The sequence below is a fragment of the Scyliorhinus canicula genome, chromosome 1 (genome assembly GCF_902713615.1).
Source record: "Scyliorhinus canicula chromosome 1, sScyCan1.1, whole genome shotgun sequence".
Lineage (NCBI taxonomy): Eukaryota > Metazoa > Chordata > Chondrichthyes > Carcharhiniformes > Scyliorhinidae > Scyliorhinus > Scyliorhinus canicula.
This window is the reverse complement of record NC_052146.1, coordinates 112,217,703-112,242,858: the sequence shown is the minus strand read 5'-3', so window position 1 is coordinate 112,242,858 and position 25,156 is coordinate 112,217,703. Positions and strand designations below refer to the sequence as shown.

Here is a 25,156-nt window from a genome sequence, read left to right as displayed (position 1 = left end):
CCCCGGTGACTACCCTCTCTCCAGGCCCACCAGCCAGGTAGAGTGCCCGCTGCACTGCTGTGATGAGGGGCCGCTGGTCTGGCGGTCCCCCTCCAGTTTTCTCCCCCCCCTCTCGGTGGTTGTGCGTCACCTTCTCCGGGGCGGGGGGGGGGGGGGGGGTTAGATAGAAAATGCACAGTTTCAGACAGTCAGATGCAGGCAGCACGGGGGTGGTTAGCTGGTGTCCTTTGTGACCAGGGCACCCGGTCATGGCGGCCGGTATGGGTTCTAGCAGGTGGTGTAGGGTGGGGGTTCGGACGCCCTTCTGGGTTGGGGGGTAGAGTTGGGGATATGGGATATGGGTGTATGGGATGGGTTTAGTGCCAGGGGCACTGTGCTGCCTACTTACCCTGGCTGCCCTGAGGAGGTCATGCAGTTTCTTCCTGCTGGCCGGTCCTGGTGATGCTCACGTTGCTCTTGGAGGCAGCACAGTGGTTAGCACAGTTGCTTCACAGTTCCTGTGTTCCAGGTTCGATTTCTGGCTTCAGTCACTGTCTGTGCGGAGTCTGCACGTTCTCCCTGTGTCAGCATGGGTTTCCTCCGGGTGCTCCGGTTTCCTCCCACAGCCCGAAGATGTGCAGGTTAGGTGGATTGGCCATGATAAATTGCCCTTGGTGTCCAAAAATGTTAGGTGGGGTTACTGGGTTATGGAGGTAGGGTAGAGACATGGGCTTAAGTGAGGTGCTCTTTCCAAGGGCTGGTGCAGACTCGATAGGCCGAATGGCCTCCTTCCGCACTGTAAATTCTATGACATCTCCCACCTGCACCCAGGCTCGGCAAATGGCGGCGGTGGCAACCGCCTCCCCATCAAGGGGTACAGGGTGACCCGCCTCTCCTCCACTGCGTCGAGTAGGATCTCCAGCCCAGCATGGGGTGCTCCAGCCCAGATGGGATCTCCAGCCCAGGGATGCCACTCTCCTTGCTGCCATCTTGTTGGCTTGGATGAGTGTGTGTGTGGAGCGGATTGCTTATATGCGGTTGTAGCTTGCCAGTCTCTGGAGTGTCAGTCCTGAATCTAGCGAATCAGACACCATTTTTCATTGGAATCAGTCATGTTCCACTTAGCGCCTTTCCAAAAGTGACGAGAGTCCGTGTCGTCAGTCTGTGACTCCACCTTAGTCCGGTATTGTCTATTGGCATCCCTTATAGCTTTGCAGAGGTCGTACCTAGATTTCTTGTATAGGTCCGGGTTACCTATCTTGAAGGCCTCAGACATGGCCTTCAGTAGTGACGGAATCTCCCGGTTCAACCATGGTTTCCGGTTGGGCAACACACATATTACCTTCTTTAATACAATCTTATACGCACTTAATAATGAAGTCTGTGATGGTGGTGGCTACTGTGTTCTTGCACATGGATCAGTCCACTGACTCCAAGCGTAGGAGCTCTTCTGTTGTCTTGGACCAGCATCACACAACTTTCTTAATCATATTCTCCCACTTACATTTCAGCTTAAAAATGGCGACACGGTGGCGCAGTGCTGAGCACTGCTGCCTCACAGCGCCAAGGACCTAGGTTCGATCCCAGCCCCAGGTCACTGTCTGTGTGGAGTTTGCACATTCTCCCCATGTCTGCGTGGGTCTTACCTCCACAACCCAAAGATGTGCAGAGTCGGTGGATTAGCCATGCTAAATTGCCCCTTAATTGGAAAAAAAATAATTAGGTACTCTCAATTTATTTATTTTTTAAAGTTCCTGCTTTTATGCCAGGAGAAGGAACACCGGGCGCGATTCTCCGCTCCCCACGCCGGGTGGGAGAATCGTGGGAGGGCCAGGCGACTCACAACATGCCCCCTGGCGCCCCCCGCGATTCTCCCACCCCCCGCTCGGAAGAATCGCCGCTCGCCGTTTTTCACGAGCGATGGGCGTTCGCGACCGGTTCACGACTCCTGGGGCGAAATTCTCCGACCCCCAGAGGGGTCGGAGAATCGCCTGGGGCCGCCGAAAATCCCACCCCCGCCGTGGCAGAGATTCTCCGCCACCCGGGAAGTGGCGGTGGCGGGAATCTCGCCACTCCGATTGGAGAGGCCCCTGCGGTGCTTCTCCGGCCCGGATGGGCCGAAGTCCCGACGCTGGGAGGCCTCTCCCGCCGCCGAGGTTTGAACCACCTCTGGAACAGCGGGATCGGCGGCGCGAGCGGGCCCCGGGGTCCTGGGGGGGGGCGGGGGGCGATCGAACCCCTGGGGGTGACCCCACGGTGGCCTGGCCCGCGATCGGGCCCCCCCGCTCAGACTCCGGGCCAGTGCCCTGGGTGCACTATTTTCCTCCGCGGCCGCCACGGCCTTCGCCATGGCGGAAGTGGAAGAAAACCCCACATCGCGCATGCGCCGGCAGTGACGTCAGCGGCCAGCTGCCGCTGACGTCACTGCCGGCGCATGCGCCGACTGGTTTGACGCTTGTGGGGGGCGGAGAGGGGAGTGAGCACCACGGCCGTGCTCGGGAGGGGACTGGCCCATGATCGGTGCCCAGCGATCGTCGAGCCGGCGTCTCAAGGGGACGCACTCTTTCCCCTCCGCTGCCCCGCAAGATCAAGCCACCGCGTCTTGCGGGGCGGCGGAGGGGAAGACGGCAACCACGCATGCGCGGGTTGGCGCCGGCCAACCTGCACATGCGCGGCTGGCGTCATTAGGCGCGCTGGCCAGCGACAAGGCCCGGTGGCCGAGAATAACGGAGCGCCTCTCCTAGCCCCCCTTGTGGGGGTGAATAAGGTGAGAGGAGCGGCCTCTGAGGTCGTCGTGAAACTCGGCCGAGTTCACGACAGCCTTCTCGATTTTCCACGGGAGCCGAGAATTCCGCCCACCATCTTGTGGTACAATTTTCCGAAGTACGATCGGGGGATGGATCAGTAGGCGCCCTTGATGTTTGTGTAGAAGTGGTCAAGGATGTTGGGGCCCCTGGTGGGCAGGAGATGCGTTGGTGGAATTTTAGCAGTACACTTTTCAGGTTGGCCTGATTGAAGTCCCCAGCCACGATGAGCAAGGCAATTTATTTTATATTTAGTCAGACTGGGATATACAAGACATCATTGTTAGCAATAATAATCTTTAATAATAATCTTTATTAGTATCACAAGTAGGCTTACATTAACACTGTAATTAAGTTACTGTAAAAAATGGGCGCCACGTGGCACAGTGGTTAGCATTGCTGCCTACGGCGCTGAGGACCCAGGTTCGAATCCCGGCCCTAGGTCACTGTCTGTGTGGAGTTTGCACATTCTCCCCGTGTCTGTGTGGGTTTCACCCCCACAACCCAAAGATGTGCAGGTTAGGTGGATTGGCCATGCTAAATTGCCCCTTAATTGGAGAAAAAAAGAATAATTGGGTACTCTAAATGTATTTTTTAAAAGTTACTGTGAAAATTCCCCAGTCGCCACATTCCGGCACCTGTTCGGGTACACCGAGGAGAATTCAAAATGTCCAATTCACCTAACCAGCACGTCTTTCGGGACTTGTGGGAGGAAGCCAGAGCACCCGAAGGAAACCCACGCAGACACAGGGAGAATATGCAAACTCTGCATTGTCAGTGACCCAAGCCGGGAATCGAATCGAGGTTCCTGGCGCTGTGAAGCAACAACGTCCTCCCCAGGCTATGAACAGCATATCTAATAATATTTAAAATGGTCTTCACAGGAGACTGGAATGATGATGTGGTTTGGTCCCACCTTAGCTGATTCATTTCTGAAAATGTGCTCATCATTTGGTTACCCACACATTAGCCGTGAGCTGAGCAGGAACAAATCTGGCAGCAGCATTATCAGATTCACACAACAACCGGGAAAGCAGAAACAAGGTGGTAAGTTGGATATATGTGTGTGAACCACACTGACTGAGTTCCTGCGTAATTGCAGTGAATTACATTTGCATTAGTAGTTCAGATTCTTAATCATTGTCAAAAGAAAATAATATTTAAAAGTTTTGATTCTCATTGTTCATAGGCAAAGTGGGGTAGAATTAATCTTGAATAGTAGCGCAAAACAAAAGGTGTCACATCTGTCAGGCCTGCTCGATAGTTGATTTCTCCGATGCCAGTGGAGCTGAATATTTGATAAACCTACAGGGTAGTACCCGTTTTGTGCTGCTATTCAATATGAAATGGCAATTCTGTTCGAAAATATATCTTTGAATAAGATGTCAGCCAAATATTTATATTGATCATCCTCATCCAGTGGTGGCTTCATCTGTTGTCCTTTTTGGAGAGAGACGTTGTGCAGTTAACTCCAATCATGAACCACTGGACCTGTGCAAACAGGTGTTGTTGCTCGATAAGGATTGGCTGGTGCTTAGTTCAGCCAGTGATTGAGTGTTTTTTAAGAGCAACCATGATCCAGGTGTTCAGGGATGAACCTCATTGAATAGGTGAGGGCCATTTAAGTTACGGAAGTCGTGGCAGCAGCACCAAGTCTGCGCAAAAATGGCTCGGAGCCCTGAATATGACATTGTTTTCATCTATTAATTACCTCCTCCTCCAAGTGGTTGGGCGGGGGCTCCGGGCACTTACACCAAAACTCTCCTGATTATATTTATTTATTTATTCCCAATTAAGGAGCAATTTAGTGTGGCCAATCCACCTGCCATGCATATGTTTGGGTTGGGTAGAATGTACAAACTCCACACGGTGACATGGGGCCGGGAGCGAACACGGTCCTCGGTGCCGTGAGGCAGCAGTGTTTTGTTTTTTTGTTTTTTTTTAATTTAGTGTACCCAAATCATTTTTTTCAATTAAGGGTCAATTTGGCATGGCCAATCCACCTAGCCTGCACATCTTTGGGTTGTGGGGACAAATCCCACGCAAACGCGGGGAGAATGTGCAAACTCCACACGGACAGTGACCCAGAGCCGGGATCGAACCTGGGACCTCGGCGCCATGAGGCAGCAGTGCTAACCACTAGGCCACCGTGCTGCCCAGCAGCTCTCCTGATTATCTCAATAGCCGAATGTCCCAGGGGAATTTCGGTCCTGCCACCAAGTCCCTCAAGGCAAAGACAAAAATATCCTCAGTAGGATTTACCTAGAATTTAGTTGCTTGCCATGTATCATTGAGGTCTGTGCCTACCTTCCTGACACCTACAATGATGCCCTCATATTGTGTCAGTCTTGACCCTGCAAAGCAAGTGGCTGCACATCAATGAGGTTCATTCCTGAACACCTGGTACATGGCTGCTCAGAAATACACACATTCATTGGCTGAGCTGAGAACCAACCAGATGAACAGTTTAACTTGAATCTTTATCAATGAAACCACCACTGGCTGAGGATGGTCAATGAGATTTTGAAGGAACAGAGACATCAAGAATGGTTAGCCCCAAGTGCAGTCCGCAGCCACAGTCTTTAAGCAGTTGAAGAGTCCCTACACCCACATTAACCGCCATGTTCAATGTCTCCTAGTCCTTCCAACCACCCAAAACTAATGTTGATATTCAGACACAACAGACATGACAAAGAGCATGGAATTTAAAGTGCAGAAGGAGGCCATTCCATCCATCAAGTCTCCACCGGCTCTTGGAAAGAGTACCCTACTTAGACCCACGCCTCCACCCTATCCCTGTAACCCAGTAACTCCACCTAACCTTTTTTGTTTCGACACTAAGGGAAATTTATCATTGCCAATCCACCTAACCTGCACGTCTTTGGACTGTGGGAGGAAACTGGAGCACCCAGAGGAAACCTACGCAGACACAAGGAGAACTTGCAGACTCCACATGGACAGTGACCCAAGTCAGGAATCCAACCTGGGGCCCTGGAGCTGTGAAGCCATAGTGCTAACCACTGTGCTACCGTGCCCCCCAACTGAGGTGAAAGATCTAAACTGGGGGTGGGGGAGAAAATTGTGAAGGTTCTAAGAAAATAGAGCAATGTAATAAGCTATAAAAGAGTATAAAGGGATATTTGCCAATAAAAAATATATAAAAATTCCAGATCTATTGAGGATTAGGGTAGTGAACATTTACACTAGGATGCAGGACACAGAGAATTGGGCTGGTGCTAGGCAAGTGACTACTTTTTTAAAATATATTTTTATTCTCCTTTTTCAATATTTTTCTCCCGAATTTACACCCAACAACAATCAATAACCAACAACAAATATCTGAAACCCCATAACAGTAACAACGGTCCCATCCTCCCACCATGCCCAGACATCAGCCCGCATGTTAACATAAACAACTGACAAGAGAAAAAAAGGAATCAGGGATTACCCATAGCCATCTTTAACATACATAGCCCCCCTCCCCCCCCCAACTAATGTTCAATGTTATCCAGTTCTTGGAAGGGCATAATAAATAGTGCCCATGAATTGTAGAACCCCTCCGAGCTTCCCCTCAGTTCGAACTTAACCTTCTCAAGGGTCAAGTATTCCAACAGGTCCCATCGCCATGACAGGGCACAGGGTGGAGAGGCCGCTCTCCATCCCAGCAGGATCCGCCTTCGGGCGATCAACGAGGCGAAGGCTATGATATCTGCCTCCGCACCCGTTTCCAACCCTGGCTGGTCCGACACCCCGAATATGGCCTCCCGGGTGCAGCTTCACATGCACCACCTTGGAAATTACCCTAAACACCTCTTTCCAGTACTCCCCAAGCTTTGGACAGGACCAAAACATATGAACGTGATTAGCCCCCCCCCCCCAACGCTCACACACATCTTCTACCCCTTCAAAGAATCGGCTCATCTTCGCCCTCGTGAGATGTGCCCTGTACACCATCTTCAGTTGTATCAGCCCCAACCTCGCACACGAGGTGGAGGCATTCACTCGCCGGAGCACCTTAAACCAGACCCCCTCCTCTATAACCTCTCCCAACTCTTCCTCCCACTTCGTTTTGATCCCCTCCAGTGGTGCCTTATCCTTTTCCAACATAGCTCCGTATACCGCTGACACTGTCCCCTTCTCCAGTCCCCTTGCCGCCAGCACCTCCTCCAACAACGTAGAGGCCGGTTAGGCAAGTGACTACTTGAGGGTATTTGGGATTTTGGAGTATTTGAGTAACAAGTGGCTCATGCCTGAGCAGTGGATGTGCTCAGAGATTTTAAAAAGTGCAAGATATTAAATAATATTTGAGCCATGTATTGGTTTATATAGCATAAGAAATTTAAAAATATATATTTCTTTTAAATTGCTGAATCACTTAGCTATAATGACATGGTTCTGGATTAGTCGATGGGGGTTGGTGTATCTGGGCATGTGTCTGTGTGTCTCAGGGTGAGAAAGCATGATCAGTAGTCTGACTAGTTTATATTGAATGAACTGACTCCTTACAAGTTAACAATCCTTTGTCACAAGTGACTGAACAACCAAACTCACATGCTCTGGAAGGGTTGATAATGGAATTCTTTCTGGCCTACAATAGTTGTGGGACTGTGTGAAACATGTTTAGCTGAGACTAATGTTTTGATTTGTCAACTATGTACACAGTTCAAGAGCTGGAAGCTGATTCTTCGACCTCAATTTGTCTCCCTCAAACTCTGAAGCATGTGCAACACCCTGTCCTGGAAGGGTATATTAAGAAGCAGGAAGGTTTTAATAATCCCACATCTGCTGATCCCTGGCTGTTCCGAATGGCAGGGGCTCTGGCCTCTGAATGGAAGGCAGTAGCCAGAGATTTGGGTTTCAATGACACAGACATCGGGAAAACAGCCTCGGATCCTTGGTACAATCACCAACACCGAATGTTCCACTTCCTCAAGAGATTAATGGGAGAACAAAGTGCGAAATTCACAGAGTTGTGCTTCCTGCTGCTTTGTAAAGGCAAAGAATATAAATGTTACAAGGAGTTGGGACAAATCGTAGGATCAGCTTTGATAGGCGGTACATTTCTTTTCTTCTCTGAATGTTTGGTTAGAAGCTATTTTGAAGAAATGAGACCAGGTCAGTGATTGTGGCTTCTTTCAGACACAGTATCAGACATGGGCACAGTCCAAGATGCTGCAGATAATTGGAATCAAACACTTCCGTGTGAGGGGAGAGAAGAGCCAGTGCAGCAGAACAGGTGAGTGGATCTGGAACTGATGCTCATTTCCATGAATGGAAATTTTCTCTGCAGCTTCCAGTCAAATACAGAGCAGTGTGATGGGCAGCATGGTGACGCAGTGAGTAGCACTGTTGCCTCACGGCAGTGAGGGCCCAGGTTCAATCCCGGCTCTGGGTCACTGTCCGTGTGGAGTTTGCACATTCTCCCCTTGTTTGTGTGGGTTTCGCCCCTACAACCCAAAGATGTGCAGGGTAGGTGGATTGGCCACGCTAAATTGCCTCTTAATTGGAAAAAACTTAAAATGATAAAATTGATTTTTTTTTAAATACAGAGCAGTGAGGATCCAAATACGATTCATTTTCTTATCGTCTCCGTTAAACCATTTTGTTTAAGCATAATAAAATGATTTTCATAAGGTTATTTTTTTATTTCTGGCAGATATTTGTGAACTGTTCAGTGTAGTTGGGTCGTTCATTTATTTTTTATAAATAAATTTAAAATACCCAATTTTTTTTTCCAATTAAGGGGCAATTTAGCATGGTCAATCCAACCACCCTGCACATCTTTTGGGTTGTGGGGGTGAGACCCAAGCAGACACGGGGAGAATGTGCAAACTCCACACGGACAGTGACCCAGGGCCTGGATCGAACCTGGAACCTCAGCGCCGTGAGGCAGCAGGGCTAACCCACTGCGCCACCGTGCTGCCCTGTGACGTTCATTTCTAATGATACGAGTGTTGTATCTATAACTCACAAGTTATTCACTAAGATGCCACGAGAAATCTGATTAGTAACATATTAAAAGTCTGCCCATCTTGGTCCCTTGAACCTGTTCCCCTTATTCAATAAGATCATGGCTGACCTCATTTTTTAATAACTTTATTGATTGGATTTTACAACAAATTAAATTATAAATACAAGCATAAAGAAAGTTAGAAGAAAATAGGGTGAAAAGAAAGATAGAAGGAAAAATGGAAGAATGGACAGAATTATTTAGCTCATAGAGGGAAAAGAAAATCTGTGAAAATAATGAATAAAAGGTTGCCAGACCGAATCAAATGTTTTTTTTATTAATAATTTTATTAAGGTGTTTGAAAATTCTTATATTAATAACATTAACAATGACATAAACATGGTATAATAAACATATCCACTCCCATCCCAATCTTCACACACCCCAACTATAAAACAACAATCTAGCCCTCTCTTTCTCTCTTTTTCCCCCCCCCCCCCCCCCCCCCCTTCCCCGGAATACTGCATCTGCTGACATTTTAATTTTCCCCGAGAAAGTCGACAAACGGCTGCCACCTCCGGGTGAACCCGACCATTGGCCCTCTTAATGCGAACTTTATCTTCTCGAGACTGAGAAACCCAGCCATGTCACTAACCCAGGTCTCTACACTCGGGGGCCTCGAATCCCTCCACATTAACAAGATCCGTCTCCGGGCTAGCAGGGAGGCAAAGGCCAGGATGTCAGCCTCTTTCGCCCCCTGAACTCCCGGCTCTTCCGATACTCCAAAGATGGCTACCTCCGGACTCGGCACCACCCGTGTTTTTAGCACCGTGGACATTGCCTTAGCAAAACCCTGCCAAAACCCTCCAAGCTTCGGGCATGCCCAAAACATGTGGACATGATTTGTTGGGCTTCCCGCATACACCTATCCTTTACCCCGAAAACCTGCTCATGTTAGCCGCTGTCATGTGGGTCTGGTGGACTACCTTGAATTGTATCAGGCTAGGCCTGAGACATGATGAGGAGATATTAAACCTGCTTAGGGCATCCGCCCATAGACCTGCCTCTATCTCTCCTCCAAGCTTGTCCTCCCACTTGCCCTTGAGCCTCTCCACCGGAATTTCCTCCGCCTCCGAAAGTTCCTGGTAAATATCCGATACCTTCCCCTCTCCCATCCAGGTACTGGAAACTACTCTATCCTGGATCTCCCTTAGTGGCAGCAGTGGAAAGGCCGGCACCTGTTTTCTGAGGAAGTCTAGCGCCTGCAAATACCTAAACCCATTCCCTGCTAGCAATTCAAATTTATCCTCCAAAGCTTTCAAGCTGGGGAAGCTCCCATCTATAAATAGATCCCCCATCCTTCTAATTCCTGCCCTTTGCCATCTCCGGAACCCACCATCCAGCCTACCCGGTACAAACCGATGATTATTATAAATCGGGGTCCAAACCGATGCTCCCTCCACTCTCTCATATCTCCTCCATTGCCCCCAGATTCTCAGAGCTGCCACCACCACCGGACTTGTGGAGTATCGGGCCGGCGAGAACGGAAGAGGTGCGTTATCAGTGCTCCCAAACCTGTGTCTTTACATGACGCCGCCTCCATCCGCTCCCATGCCGACCCCTCCCCCACTACCCACTTCCTAATCATGGCTAGATTAGCCACCCAGTAGTAATTGCAGAAGTTCGGCAGCGCCAACTCACTCTCCCCCCGACTGCGCTCCAGCAACACTTTCTTCACTCGTGGGGTTTTACCCGCCCACACAAAGACCAAAATAATCTTATTCACCCGTTTAACAAAGGCCTTTGGGATGAAGATGGGGAGGCACTGAAAGACAAACAGAAATCTGGGGAGGAGTGTAATTTTCACGGTCTGTACCCTCCCCGCCAGTGATAGCGGGAGCATGTCCCATCTCTTAAAGCCCCCTTCCATTTGTTCTACCAACCGGAATAGGTTTAACTTGTGCAGTGCCTCCCATTCCCGGGCCACCTGGATTCCCAGACATCGAAAGCTCTTCCCTACCATTCTAAGCGGCAGCTCTCCCAGTCTCTTCTCCTGCCCTCTTGCCTGGATCGCAAACATCTCGCTTTTCCCCATGTTCAATTTATACCCTGAAAAACTGTCAAATTCCCCCAAGATTCACATTACTTCCCCCATCCCCTCCAACGAGTCTGAAATATACAAGAGCAGGTCATCTGCATAAAGCAAGACCCTTGCCTTGTCCCTCGGTGTAGTTTAAAGTACCCCGACCTCAGCCGGTTCGTACGCACACTCGCTACTGGTGCCTGATGGAGCAACCACACCCAGTCAATAAAGTCCTCACCAAACCTTCCCAGCGCCTTCCACAGGTAATTCCACTCCACCCGATCAAAAGCCTTCTCCGCATCCATCGCTACCACCACCTCCACGTCGGCTCCTTCTGAGGGCATCATAATAACATTCAAAAGCCTTCGAACATTGGCCTTGAGTTGCCTGCCCTTTACAAATCCTGTCTGGTCTTCACCTATCACCCGCGGGACATAGTCCTCTATCCTTGTGGCCAGTATCTTAGCCAACAGTTTGGCATCCACATTCAGTAGAGAAATTGGCCTGTATGACCCACATTGCTCCGGATCCTTCTCCCGTTTCAGGATCAATTAAATCGAGGCCTGCGACATTGTTGGGGGGTGGACTCCCTTCTCTCTTGCTTCGTTAAATGTCCTCACCAGCAGTGGGCTCAATATCTCTGAAAACTTCTTATAGAATTCCACCGGGTAGCCATCAAGCCCTGGGGCCTTGCCCGACTGCATGCCCTCCAGCCCTCGATTATTTCCTCAATCTCAATTGGGGCTCCCAGCCCTTCCACCAGATCCTCGTCTACCCTCGTAAACCTCAACTGATCCAAAAACTGCCTCATCCCCTCCACCCCAGCCGGGGGTTCCGACTCATATAATTCACTATAAAAGTCCTTAAACACCTCATTCACCCCCACTGGGTCCAGGACATAATTCCCATCTCTACTCTTTACTTTCCCTATCTCCCTGGCCCCCTCCCTTTTCTGGAGCTGGTGAGCTAACATTCTGCTTGCCTTTTCCCCGTACTCATAAATCCCCCCCCCCCCCCCCCCCCCCCCCCGCCTTATTCAACTGTTCCACTGCTTTCCCTGTGGTCAACAGCCCAAACTCCACCTGTAACCTCCGCCGCTCCTTCAGTAGCCCCGTATCCGGGGCCTCCGAGTATCTCTTGTCCACCTGGAGTATCTCCTCCACTAATCTATCCCTCTCAGCCCGTTCCACCTTTTCTCTGTGGGCCCGTATCGAGATTAATTCCCCTCTGACCACTGCCTTAAAAGCTTGCCAAAACATCGCTGCAGAGACCTCCCCTGTATCATGTTTCCAGGTAGTTCTGGATGGACTTGTTAACCCGCCACAGATTGGTTTGTCTGCTAGCAACCCCATATCCAGTCTCCACAGCGGGCATTGCCCTCTCTCCACACTAACCCGTAGATCCACCCAATGCGGGGCATGATCCGACACTGCGATTGCCGAGTACTCCGTATCCACCACCCCCGGTATTAGCGCCCTGCTCAAACCAAAAAAGTCAATGCGAGAGTATACCTTGAGGACATGTGAGAAAAAGAAAAACTCCTTCCCCCTTGGCCGCGCAAACCTCCATGGGTCTACTCACCCATCTGTTCCATAAAACCCTTTAATTCCTTTGCCGCAGCCGGCCTCCTCCCTGTCCTGGATTTTGACCGGTCCAATTCCGGATCAATGACTGTGTTAAAATCCCCTCCTAAGATCAGGTTATGTGCCTCTAAGTCTGGGATCTTACCTAACACCCGCCTCATAAATTCCACATGGTCCCAATTCAGAGCATATATGTTCACGAGTACCACCCGCACCCCCTCCAGCTTCCCACTCACCATTATGTACCTACCCCCCTTGTCTGACATGATTCTCCCTGCCTCGAATGCCATTCATTTGTTGATCAAGATCGCAACCCCCTGGTCTTTGAGTCCAGCCCTGAGTGGAATACTTGGCTAACCCACCCCTTCCTCAATCTCGTCTGGTCTGTAACCTTTAGGTGTGAGTCTTGTAGCATTGCCACATCTGCCTTCAGCCCCTGAAATGCGCAGACACGCGAGCCCTCTTGACCGGCCCTTTCAACCTTTCAACCCTCCAACGTTCCATGTAATCAGGCTGGTCAGGGGAGCTTCCTCCTCCCCCCACCCCTTCTCCTTCCCCCCAACAACAACACTAGAAACCCAACCCTCCAAGTCAAGCTCCAGCTTAACGCCTGCTTACCGCCCCCCCCCCCCAACTGCGCTTCCGAGAGTCAGCTGACCCATGCTGACTTGAAAGCGCCCGCCCCTGGCACCAAGAAGTCTGTCTCCCCATTGTTCTCTCCCCCCACTTGCACAAACATATTAAAAGCATCACATTCCCCAGTAAACAAACATCAGAAAAAACAGTGAAGAAACAGCCACTTTAGAAAAAAAAACACCCAAAAACAGAACCAGCCTCAAAGACCACCGCCCCTCTAACAAAGTTACCTTTAGCCATCCAAACAGCCCCTTATTACACATAACACTACTTATACTTATACAGCCCAGCGCAACAAATCGCCGCCACAGTACTTCTCCAAGGCTTCAGTGTCTTTTAATTCGCCTCCATCCTCTTTTCTTTAATAAAAGTCCATACTTTGGTGTTTCGAAGTAGAAGTCCCATTCCTCATGTGTGACCCATAGACGGGCTGGGTACAGCATCCCAAACTTCACCCCCTTCTTAAAGCAGGCCGTTTTTGCCCGATTAAACCCAGCTCGCCTCTTGGCCAAATCGCCTAGGTCCTGATAAATGGCAGCTCACAATTCTCCCACTTGCTGCTCCGTTCCTTCTTGGCCCACCACAGAACGTGTTCCTTGTCCAGGAATCGGTGAATGCGTACCACCATCGCCCTCGGCGGCTCGTTCACTCGGGGCTTCGTCGCGAGGGCTCTGTGCGCTCTATCCACTTCCAGGGGCCGAGGGAACGCCTCAGCCCCCATCAACTTCTCCAACATGTCCGTCACATAAGCCCTCGCATCCGATCTCTCACTGCCTTCAGGGAGGCCGACAATTCTAAGATTCTGCCTCCTGGACCTGTCCTCCAGGTCCTCCAGCTTCTCCTGCATTCTTTTCTGGCGGTCGTTCATTATTCCTACCTTGGTCTCCAGCATGGTTATGTATTCCTCGTGCTCGGACACCTTTTTCTCCACCTCCCGAATCGCTCTCCCGTGGGTCTCTTGATTCTGCACAACTTAATCAATTGAAGCATTGATCGGGTCCAACGTGTCCTTCTTCAGCTTGGCGAAGCAGTCTTCAAAAAACTCCACCAGCTGCTCCGTCGATCACTGTGCCACCTCCCCGCGGCCCTGCTTCTCCACCATGCTTTCCCGCGTTGCCAGCTCTGCTCGCGTCTTCCTTATACGACTTTGTCTTCTCTCACGGCCACATCTGGTCCAATTCTCCATACACAGGAGGGGGATTTCTCCTCACTGTCTCACTCTTCACTGACTTATCCGATAAAATATGGAAAAAAACGGGGGATAAAGGTCCAAAAGTCTGTCACAGGCGGGAGCTATCAAATGTGCGACCTACCCCTCCATGGCTGCCTCCGGAAGTCCAAAAAACACATTTTTTAATCGATCCACCACGTAGGGTATATTTAATCTTTTCAAGTTTAAAAAACATCAGGGTGGGGCAGCACGGTGGCACAGTGGTTAGCATTGCTGTCTCACGGGCCGAGGTCCCAGGTTCGATCCCGACCCTGAGTCACTATCCGTGTGGAGTTTGTACAGTCTCCCAATGTTTGCGCTAGTTTTGCAAAACCCACAACCCAAACGATATGCAGGGTGGATGGATTGGCCACACTAAATTGCCCTTTAATTGGAAAAAATGAATTGGGTACTCTAAAATTTAAAAACAAATAAACACCAGAGCGGCACAGTGGCCAGCACTGCTGCCTCACTGGCCCCGGGTCACTGTCTGTGTGGAGTTTGCACATTCTCCCTGTGTCCATGTGGGTCTCACCCCCACAACCCAAGGATGTGCAGGGCAGGGGAATTGGCCATGCTAAATTTCCCCTTAATTGGGAAAAAAAAAATCGTGGAAACACCACCCACCAGGTACGCGGCGCATACTCGTGCGACTCGACCAATGTAGTCTACCTCATACGCTGCAGGAAAGGATGTCCCGAAGCGTGGTACATTGGCGAGACCATGCAGACACTGCGACAACGAATAAACGGGCATCGTGCGACTATCAACAGGCAGGACTGTTCCCTTCCAGTTGGGGAACACTTCAGCAGTCAAGGACATTCAGCCTCTGATCTCCGGGTCAGCATTCTACAAGGAGGCCTTCAGGAGACGCGACAACGCAAAATTGCTGAGCAAAAACTTATAGCTAAGTTCCGCACGCATGAATGCGGACTCAACCGGGATCTGGGATTCATGTCGCATTACATTCGGCCCCCACCAACAAGCCTGGACTTGCAGAGGCCTACCGACTGAACTGGCTTGGGACAATTCACACCTCTTTAACCTGGAGTTACCTCTCTCTCTGCATCTTTGATGATTTGATTGCCTGCAGGTGCTCGCATTCCGGGCATCTCTGACTGTGTCTATATAAACATTTCTGGAACAAGCCTTTCCATTCACCTGAAGAAGGAGCCGTGCTCCGAAAGCTCGTGTTTGAAACAAACCTGTTGGACTTTAACCTGGTGTTGTAAGACTTCTCACTGTGCTCACCCCAGTCCAACGCCGGCATCTCCACATCAGGGAAAAAAAAAAGAATTGGGGACTATAAATTTTTTTTTAAAGTTTAAGAAACAACATCGTCTCCTTGACCCATTGCAAGTGGGAAGGTAGAACCGCAGACTTCCAATTGAATAAGATAAGTTGACGTGCAAGCAATGAGGAAAAGCCCAAAGCATCTGACTGGTAATGATCTACAGCTATTTCAACGATACCCTCAGGTACCAATAATAGGGTTAATATAAATATGTTTGCCACACATGCATGAAAAAGTTGAAAACCTGAAAGTAGTCATCCTTGGACATGATCAACACATATGAAACAGTGGCTGGAATTTTCATACCCTTCCCACCAGCGGGATCTTCTGCTCCCACCGATGTCGTCCCCCCTACAGCAGGTTCCACAGCAGTGGAGGGTGGGAGCCATGGAAAAAGCTGTTGACATCAGCAGGACAAGAAGATCTCTTGCCAGCCAAGGGCAGGCTGCCACCCCAAAACATACGGGGCAGAAAATCCCGCCCAATGTTGCCTGTCGCACAGGCAGGAGCCAGTCCAAAGTACATCCTAGCAAGTCTAGCTCTAGAAAGATAAGAGCTGAAGGAGAAACATTAAATTGAAGCAGACCATGTCTAATACACAACAATGACAAACGCAGACTGAAAAGAATCAATTGCTATGGACAGCCAAAAACCTCAAATCTGCCCCAAGATGCCTTAATATTAACTATAGATGGACCAAAGAGATTTTGATTAATGGGTTTAACACTTAAACAAAGATCAATGGGACTGTCAGGAGGTAGAGAAGGAAAAGAAGCAAAATGTTTATGGCAAAACTGTGAACCTGCAAGTATGTAAAAAAAATGATGTTTAGGAATACCTTACTAGATAAGCAAAATAAAAGCAATCATACCCTTTCAGACCAAATCTGGACGAAAGGCAGAAAGCTGAATCAATTATTGATAATAATAATCTTTATTGTCACAAGTAGGCTTACATTAACACTGCAATGAAGTTACTGTGAAAAGCCTCTGGTCGCCACATTCCGGCTCCTGTTCGGGTACACCGAGCGAGAATTCAGAATGTCCTGGGGAAGAGCGAGCTGTTTATGGTACACCCAGGGGATCAGGAGGGGGGGATTGGCAGGCTCCCACTGAAAAGGGCGGAGAGGAGCTTCAGGTACTTGGGGGTTCAGGTGGCCAGGAGTTGGGGGGCCTTGCATAAGCTTAACCTCACAAGGTTGGTGGAGCAAATGGAGGAGGAGTTTAAGAGGTGGGACATGTTGCCGCTGTTTCTGGCGGGTGGGGTACAGTCAGTCAAAATGACGGTGCTCCCGAGGTTTCTGTTCCTGTTCCAGTGCCTCCCCATCCTTATCCCGAAGGCCTTTTTCAGGCGGGTTAACAAGAATATTACGGGGTTTGTGTGGGCACACGGGACCCCGAGGGTGAGAAGGGTGTTTCTGGAGTGGGGCAGAGATAGGGGGGACTGGTACTGCCTAGCCTCTGTGGGTACTATTGGGCTGCCAATGCAGTGATGGTGCTTAAGTGGATAATGGAGGGGGAGGGGGCAGCATGGAAGAGGATGGAGATGGCGTCCTGTGTGGGCACGAGCCTAGAGGCGTTGGTATCGGCGCCGCTGCCGCTCCCTCCAACGAGGTATACCACGAGCCCGGTGGCGGTGGCTACCCTCAAAATTTGGGGGCAATGGAGACGGCACAGGGGAGAGGTGGGGGCCCCGATACGGGGCAACTACCGGTTTGTCCCGGGGAGAATTGATGGCGGGTTCCTGAGTTGGCACAGGGCAGGTATCAGGAGGTTGAGGGACCTGTTTGTAGACGGGAAGTTTGCGAGCCTGGGTGCGCTAGAGGGGAAGTTCAGGCTCCCCGCGGGAGCGCCTTTAGGTACATGCAGGTAAGGGCGTTTGTCAGGCGGCAGGTGGCGGAGTTTCCTCTGCTGCAGCCGTGTGGGATCCAGGACAGGGTGCTCTTGGAGGTGTGGGTTGGTGAGGGGAGGATCTCGGCAGCGTACCAGGTGATGCAGGAGATGGATTAGGCCTCGGTCGAGGAGCTGAAGGGTAAATGGGAGGAGGAGCTGGGTGAGGAGATAGAGGAGGGGATGTGGGCGGACACCCTGGGGAGGGTGAACCCCTCCTCTTCTGTACGAGGCTTGGCCTCATACAGTTTAAGGTGCTGCATAAGGCTCACATGACTGGGACAAGGATGAGTCGGTTCTTCAGGAGTGAGGACAGGTGCTCAGGGAGCCCAGCAAATCATGCCCATATGTTCTGGGCATGCCCAGCGCTGGGGGAATTTTGGAAGGGCGTTGTGGTGATTGTAGATCTGTGTAGATGCAATACAACTGAGCAAGCACTAGAGGGAGCACGGGAGAGCTATAAATACAGAGGGACAGGAAGTGAGGACACTTCACAGAAGGGAGAACTGGTAGCAAAACACAGGCAGGCAGCATTGAGGTAGCTGTAAGTTGAGCACTGAAGACAGAACAAACTCACAATAAAGCATCTACTCCAACTTTGAGACTACGAGCTTTATTAAGACACAAGGAACAACACATGGCACCAAGGAGTGGCTTCAGATGCTTACTACAAGACAACTCAGCTGCAGACACAGAAAGACCAAAATGGCAAGAAAAATTCCTACCGGGCATTCGACTTGGGAAGACCTTGCTTATTCGATGATGTGGGTTGGTGAGCGGAGGATCTCGGCAGCGTACCAGGTGATGCAGGAGATGGATTAGGCCTCGGCCGAGGAGCTGAAGGGTAAAAGGGAGGAGGAGCTGGGTGAGGAGATAGAGGAGGGGACGTGGGCGGACACCCTGGGGAGGGTGAACCCCTCCTCTATCTCCTCACCCAGCTCCTCCTCCCATTTACCCTTCAGCTCCTCGACCGAGGCCTAATCCAACTCAGCTGGACCTAACCGGTAATGTAAGAAATGTCTGGAAAAGATTTAAACAAGTGTTCGATATATATATCATAGCAAATGATTTAGCAGCAGCCTCAGACGAAATGAAAATAGCACTGCTCATCGCAGGACATGAAGCTAGAAAAGTATATAATGGCTTTAAATACTCGAAAGCTGAAGACAGCAACAACTTACAAATAATACTTTAAAAATTTGAAGAGTACCGTATGGAATTTGAACAGCACTGTATGCTCAGAGGCCAAACTGCACAGGGACTGAGTGATGCAAAACTCAAACAATCACTATCAGAACAGAAAGGGTTCAGTCTAGAAATTGCGAGTAAAAGGTGCAGATCAAAAGGAAACAGTAACTTGAACTTCTCACATAGACAAAACGCTGAAATCCAGTTGAGATCAAAAGGAAGAAGTAACTTGAATTTTTCACAAAGACAAAACGCTGAGGTCTAGTTCAGATCGAAAGGAAGGGGTAATTTAAACTTTTCAGAAAGAAAAAATGCTGAAATCCGCTGTAAAATGGCGTCGGAGCACATTTTACAGTCTCGGGGCCACAAAGGACGTAAATCTGCGTCTGTGCATGCGCAGGAAACAGAAGCCACGCATGCGCAGTTCCAATCACCCATTTTGCGTTCTGCGCATGCGCAAGCTGCGCATGCGCAGTTTTAAAAAGTTCTTGTTGCTGATCGTTATGCGCATGCACAAGCTGCGCATGCGCAGTGGACACAAAACCGCACAGTAAAGGAAGACCAATTTGCGCATGCGCAATCGATTCCTACGCATGACGTCACGAGCGTCATGACGTCTGAGGATCGGACCACGCCCACTTAAAAGGGAAGTGCCCGAAAACTAAAAACAAGTTACTTAAAAGCTGTAAAACCCAATTTTCTTACCTCAAAAGACAGAAAAACGCCTGAACTTACACCAGCAGTTGAAAATAACTCTCACAACACCCTGGAACAAGCAGTCTGCACCACGCAAAGTGAAGAAAACGATACCAAATCCAAAGCAAAAAAAGATGATTTGTTTTTCGAACAATACTACTCAGGCATGGCTGAGTTATTCGGATATGCTGATCACAGCATCAGCAACACGGTCGCAAAGCTCAACACGACTCTACTCGTGGTAGATGAATCCAACACCATGGTGCCATGGCAGATCGTCGATACATTGGATGACAGCAATACCCAAGACGAAGACGACGCCACACAGAGAGCACAGAAAGACTCCGCAGAGAGAGCGATGACAGGCTCCACAGTGAGAGTGATGAAAGACTCCACAAAGAGAGTGATGCGAGCCTCCACAGACAGCTTGTTGAAAGACTCCAAAATGTAAGCAAGCAAACACTCCCTAGCGAACACCATGCATGAACAAGACCATGAAGGTCAACCCGCCGTATCTGAGCAACCGCAAGCAGACTATGAAAGTCTACCAAGCTCACATAATCAAGAAGAAGACAATGTAAATCTACCCACTGCATGCGAAAACAGTGACAATGTGATCACACTCGACATACAGGAGGTGCAGGAGCACAGCGAGACTGACAGATCTCAGCTCATCTGTACAGAAGCACAGAGTAGGGCCACCCAAGAGTCCAGAGAGACCATGTCAATAGAAATCATGAAGATTTTGACTCCAGAAGAGGAGCACCAAGAGTCCAGAGAGACCGCGTCAATAGAAATCGTGAAGATTTTGACTCCAGAAGAGGAGCACCAAGACCAACAAGAAAATGAAATCGTGACGAACTTGACTCCAGAAGATGAGCACCAAGAAAGCAAAGGAGGTGAATTAAATCCACCACAAATTACTCCAGAAGAGGAGCACCAAGGAAGCAAGGAAGAGGAAGCAAATCCACCACAAATGACTGATGTCACCAGCATCAATGCAACATCAGATCATTCTCACCATTCTCTAGACGAAACGGTCGATGTAACAGACACCACAAAGGACACTCGCGCCAATAACTGTGACAATGACTCTAATTATCCACACGGGACACTCATTGAGCACAACAAGAAAAACAACAACCACAAGAAGCAGAGCAGAAACAAGAAAAACAACAGCAAGAACAAAAGCAACATGAAGTACTATAAGAACAACAAAAATCGCAAGAAGCACTGCAGAAACAAGAACAACAGCAACAACAAAAAACTACAAGAAGAACAACAAAAACAACAAGAAGCATAACAAAGGCAACAAGCACGACAAGAACCAAGACAGAAACGACAAAAACAACAAGAACGACAATGAAAACAACAAAGACAGACACGACAAAAACAGCAACAAGAACGACAATGAAAACATCAAAGACAGAAACAACAATGAAACTACGACTTGTACAAAATGGTACAACTCTACACATGAAGGACAATGTCACAGCACACTGCAAAACAATGACAAGACTACAAACATGCCATGGGAGGACAACGAATCTCACAAACTCACATCTGCTCCAGAACAAGCAAGCACACCAGCTTTCAAGGCAGATGACACACTAAATCGATACCACAAGCACAGAAAAAAAGTCCATGTCAGTCAACATCAGTGGTTCGACCATTCAAACACCTCGGGATGACGTATTGGTTACTTAAAATAACAAGAACACCGACAACATTCACAACGGAGTTGCAATATCAATATCACCACGTCAACAACGAAAAAGAAACATCTCAATGAACAAATTCATCAAGTTTGGACTCATAAATGTTTTGGCTTTGTAAAATATGCAATAGCACCATCACTTGTATAGATACACATATCGTAAGTAATCTGACTGTTTTGTACAATTTTCTTTAACGATGTACAGAAAATATGTAAAGAAAAAAGGGGGGATGTGGTGATTGTAGATCTGTGTAGATGCAATACAACTGAGCAAGCACTAGAGGGAGCACGGGAGAGCTATAAATACAGTGGGACAGGAAGTGAGGACACTTCACAGAAGGGAGAACTGGTAGCAAGACACAGGCAGGCAGCATTGAGGTAGCTGTAAGTTGAGCACTGAAGACAGAACAAACTCACAATAAAGCATCTACTCCAGCTTTGAGACTACGAGCTTTATTAAGACACAAGGAACACAGGTGTAGCAAAGACGGTGTCGAGGGTGGTAGGATCCAGGGTCAATCCGGGCTGGGGGCTCGCAATTTTTGGGGTTGCAGTGGATCCGGGAGTGCAGGAGGCGAAAGAGGCCGGTGTTCTGGCCTTTGCGTCCCTAGTAGCCCAGCGGAGGATTCTTCTTCAGTGGAAGGATGCGAGGCCCCCAAGCCTGGAGGCCTGGGTCAACGATATGCCGAAGTTTATTAAATTAGAGAAGGTGAAATTTGTCCTAAGGGGATCAGTCCAGGGGTTTTTCAGGAGGTGGCAGCCATTTCTGGATTTCCTGGCAGAACGATAGGAAAAGGCCAGCAGCAGCAGCAACCTGAATAAAAATTAATTTAAAGAAAAAATAATTCAGAATGTCCAAATTACCTAACAGCACATCTTTGGGGACATGTGGGAGGAAACCAGAGCACCCGGAGGAAACCCACACAGACGCGGGGAGAACATGCAGACTCTGCACAGATAGTGATCCAAGCTGGGGAATTGAACCTGGGAACCTGGAGCTGTGAAGCAACAGTGCTATCCACTGTGCTAACGTGGCAAAGTGGAAAAAATGGATTAGATTGGATGGGAGTAGAGGGGGTGAGCAGACTTCAATCCAAAGTGATTTCAGAATTGGGACCATATTTTAAGGGGGCTCAACACAATGCTATATTGTGTATAGCGATTCATGTAAGTCAATAGCTGTGAACATAATGAGGATAAACAGGAGAGATGGGGAGGCAAGATGAGGAACATTGGGCGGAATTCTCCGATTGAGGCATTTCTGGTTAAGCTGTTTTAATCTGAGCCTGGTCTCATGACTATATTTTTGAATTCTATAGGGGGGTCGGAGAATCGCCTGGGGCCGGCGTCAATCCCGCCCCGGCCGTGTCCCGAATTCTCCGCCCCTCTGAGATTCGGCGGGGGGGGGGAATTGCGCCATGTGGTCGGCGGGTCTTCTGTGGAGATTCTCCGGCCGGCGATGGGCTGAAGTCCCGCCGCTGACAGGCCTCTCCCGCCGGCGTGGTTTAAACCACCTCTCTTACCGGCGGGATTGGCGGCGCGGGCGGGCTCCGGGGTCCTGGGGGGTGGGGTGCGGGGCGATCTGACCCCGGGGGGTGCCCCCACCATGGCCTGGCCCACGATCGGGGCCCACCGATCCGCGGGCGGGCCTGTGCTGTGGGGGCACTCTTTTCTTCCCCCTCCCCTGCACATGCGCTGGTATGACTTCGGCAGCCGCTGATGCACCGGCGCATGCGCGGACTTACGCCAGCCGGCGAAGTCCTTTCGGCTCCGGCTGGCATGGCGCCAAAGGCCGTTCACGCCAGTCGACTGAGTGGGGACCACTCTGGCACAGGCCTAGCCCCTACATTTCATAAAGGTGCGGAGAATTCCGCACCTTTGGGGCGGCCCGACGCCGGAGTGGTTCACGCCTCTCCGACATGCCGGGACCCCCCGCCCCGCCGGGTAGGGGAGAATCCCTGTCAGTGTTCCATAGCTGTCATTGCCTAAAAATCAGTGAACCCAATAGGTAACTTATGAATTTTGGCAGACCAATAGTAATGCAAAGAGCTTTTGCAAAACAAGACCTCCTTAAAGTTTTGGTCTTTCCAAAAATATTTTGCAAATTCATGAATGTTTTTTATTCCAAATAGAAGAGGAAATCTGTTGGCAAGAAATTTAAAATAAGATTTTTAAATAGGAACAGTCTGAAATAACTATAAAAATGGAAGTAAAATCATCATTGTGACAGAATTGATATAACCAGCATGCAATAGGGACAGCACTGACCAATTAGGAAAGTCTTGCTTTGTGGTTCCAACAAAGGCCTGAAGTTACACTTTAAAAGATTGTTGAAATCACGTATCACAGATATTCCCAAGTAATTAAATTATCAGGAACCAAATTAAGGGGAATAAATCAAAAGATAGGCAGAAGAATTAATAGGAAAAAATCAAACTTTTCAAGATTTAATTTGCAGCCTGAAAACATACCAAACTAAAACTTGGGGGGCAATTCTCCGAGCCCCGTGCTGGGCCGGAGAATCGCCGCAACCACGCCACGACGCCCCGACACCGGTGTGCAATTCTCCAAGGTGTGGAGAATTGGCGCCATTTGAGCCGGCACATTTGACATGGCGCCGGCCTCGGGCCGCTGGAATCGGCGGGGCCGCCGATTTTCCAGCCCGGATGGGCCAAGCGGCCGCGCGGATACGACAGAGTCCTTCCGGCGCCGTTCACCCCTGGTCGCTGCCGGCGGGAACTCTGCACGAAGGGTCGGGAGGCGGCCTGTGGGGCGGGGAATAATTATCCTTCACCGGGGGTGTCCTCCGATGCGATCTGGCCCGCGATCGGGACCCACCGATCGGCGGGCCGGCCTCTCCCCGCCCCCCAGGGCCTACTTTCTGGCGTGGCCGGCACCTGAAACCTGACGCCATGTTGAGTCGGGGCCGGCGTGCTGAAGAAATCCCCCGTGCATGCGCAGTTTGGTGCGGCCCAACTGCGCATGCACGGGTTGCCATGGCGCCCATTTGGCACTGGGAAAGGAGGCTGGAATGGCGTGAACCACTCCAGCACCGTGCTGGCCCCGAATCAGTCGCCCCACTGCCGGTTTCGCGCCGTTGTGAAACACGACGGCGTTCACGACGGCGCGAACACTTGGGCTCCATTTTGGAGAATCGCCCCCATAATGTCAAGAACATTGGGTATCGACACAAATGGTCAGATATTTACAACAAAAGATCATTGGCATAGTGAAAGGCCTTGTGACATAAGCCACCCCTGTTAATTCCATCGACATCCTTATTAGATTGAAGAGACACAGCAAGTGGTTCAATAGCAATATCAAAAAGAAATAGGGATAAAGGACAGCTTTGTCTGGTGCCTTCTGTGGAGGGGAAAATAAGCAGAATAGGAAAGATTAGTACAGATTGAAGCTACAGGTTATGAATTTAAAATTCGGGGCAGCACGGTGGCACAGTGGTTAGCATTGCTGCCTACGGCGCCGAGGACCCGGGTTCGAATCCCGGCCCTGGGTCACTGTCTGTGTGGAGTTTGCACATTCTCCCTGTGCCTGCGTGGGTTTCACCCCCACAACCTAAAGATGTTCAGGTTAGGTGGATTGGCCATGCTAAATTGTCCCTTAATTGGGAAAAAATAATTGGGTACTCTAAATTTAAAAAAATGTTTAAAAATGAATTTTAAATTCATATCCACAAGATTAAAAACTGGACCAAAAACAAATTTTTCCACAACTTTAAATAAATAGTCCCATTCCATATGGTTGAATGCTCTTTAAGCACCTAAGGAAATTCTAATTTCATGAAGAGGGGAAGGAGTTTTGGAGTAAATAATATTAAATAGATAGATGAGGCTGTTCAGCACACGGCTAAATCGCTGGCTTTGAAAGCAGACCAAGGCAGGCCAGCAGCATGGTTCGATTCCCGTAACAGCCTCCCCGAACAAGCACCAGAATGTGGCTTTTCACAGTAACTTAATTGAAGCCTACTTGTGACAATAAGTGATTTTCATTTCATTTTTCAAATAGCCGCCTCCAATTGGAAAATGACTTAGTTGGCAAAATGGGCTCCAACCCGAGGGCAAGAGCTTTTGGCTAGTGTCTTGTTTAGCAGAGAAAGAGGGCAATGGGAG

The 25,156-nt window shown here is 49.5% G+C and overlaps 1 protein-coding gene across 3 annotated transcripts in view; it reads left to right on the top strand.

Moving 5' to 3' along the window:
* The window catches only part of LOC119966370, an 80,973-nt gene that overhangs the window by 12,310 nt on the left and 43,507 nt on the right, over window positions 1-25,156 (top strand). For all 3 annotated transcript variants that reach the window (XM_038797933.1, XM_038797917.1, XM_038797925.1), the window contains 3 exons: window positions 3,668-3,830; window positions 7,446-7,838; window positions 7,923-8,019. In XM_038797933.1, the coding sequence (XP_038653861.1) occupies window positions 3,668-3,830; window positions 7,446-7,838; window positions 7,923-8,019 (653 nt within the window). The remainder of the gene's footprint in view (window positions 1-3,667; window positions 3,831-7,445; window positions 7,839-7,922; window positions 8,020-25,156) is intronic.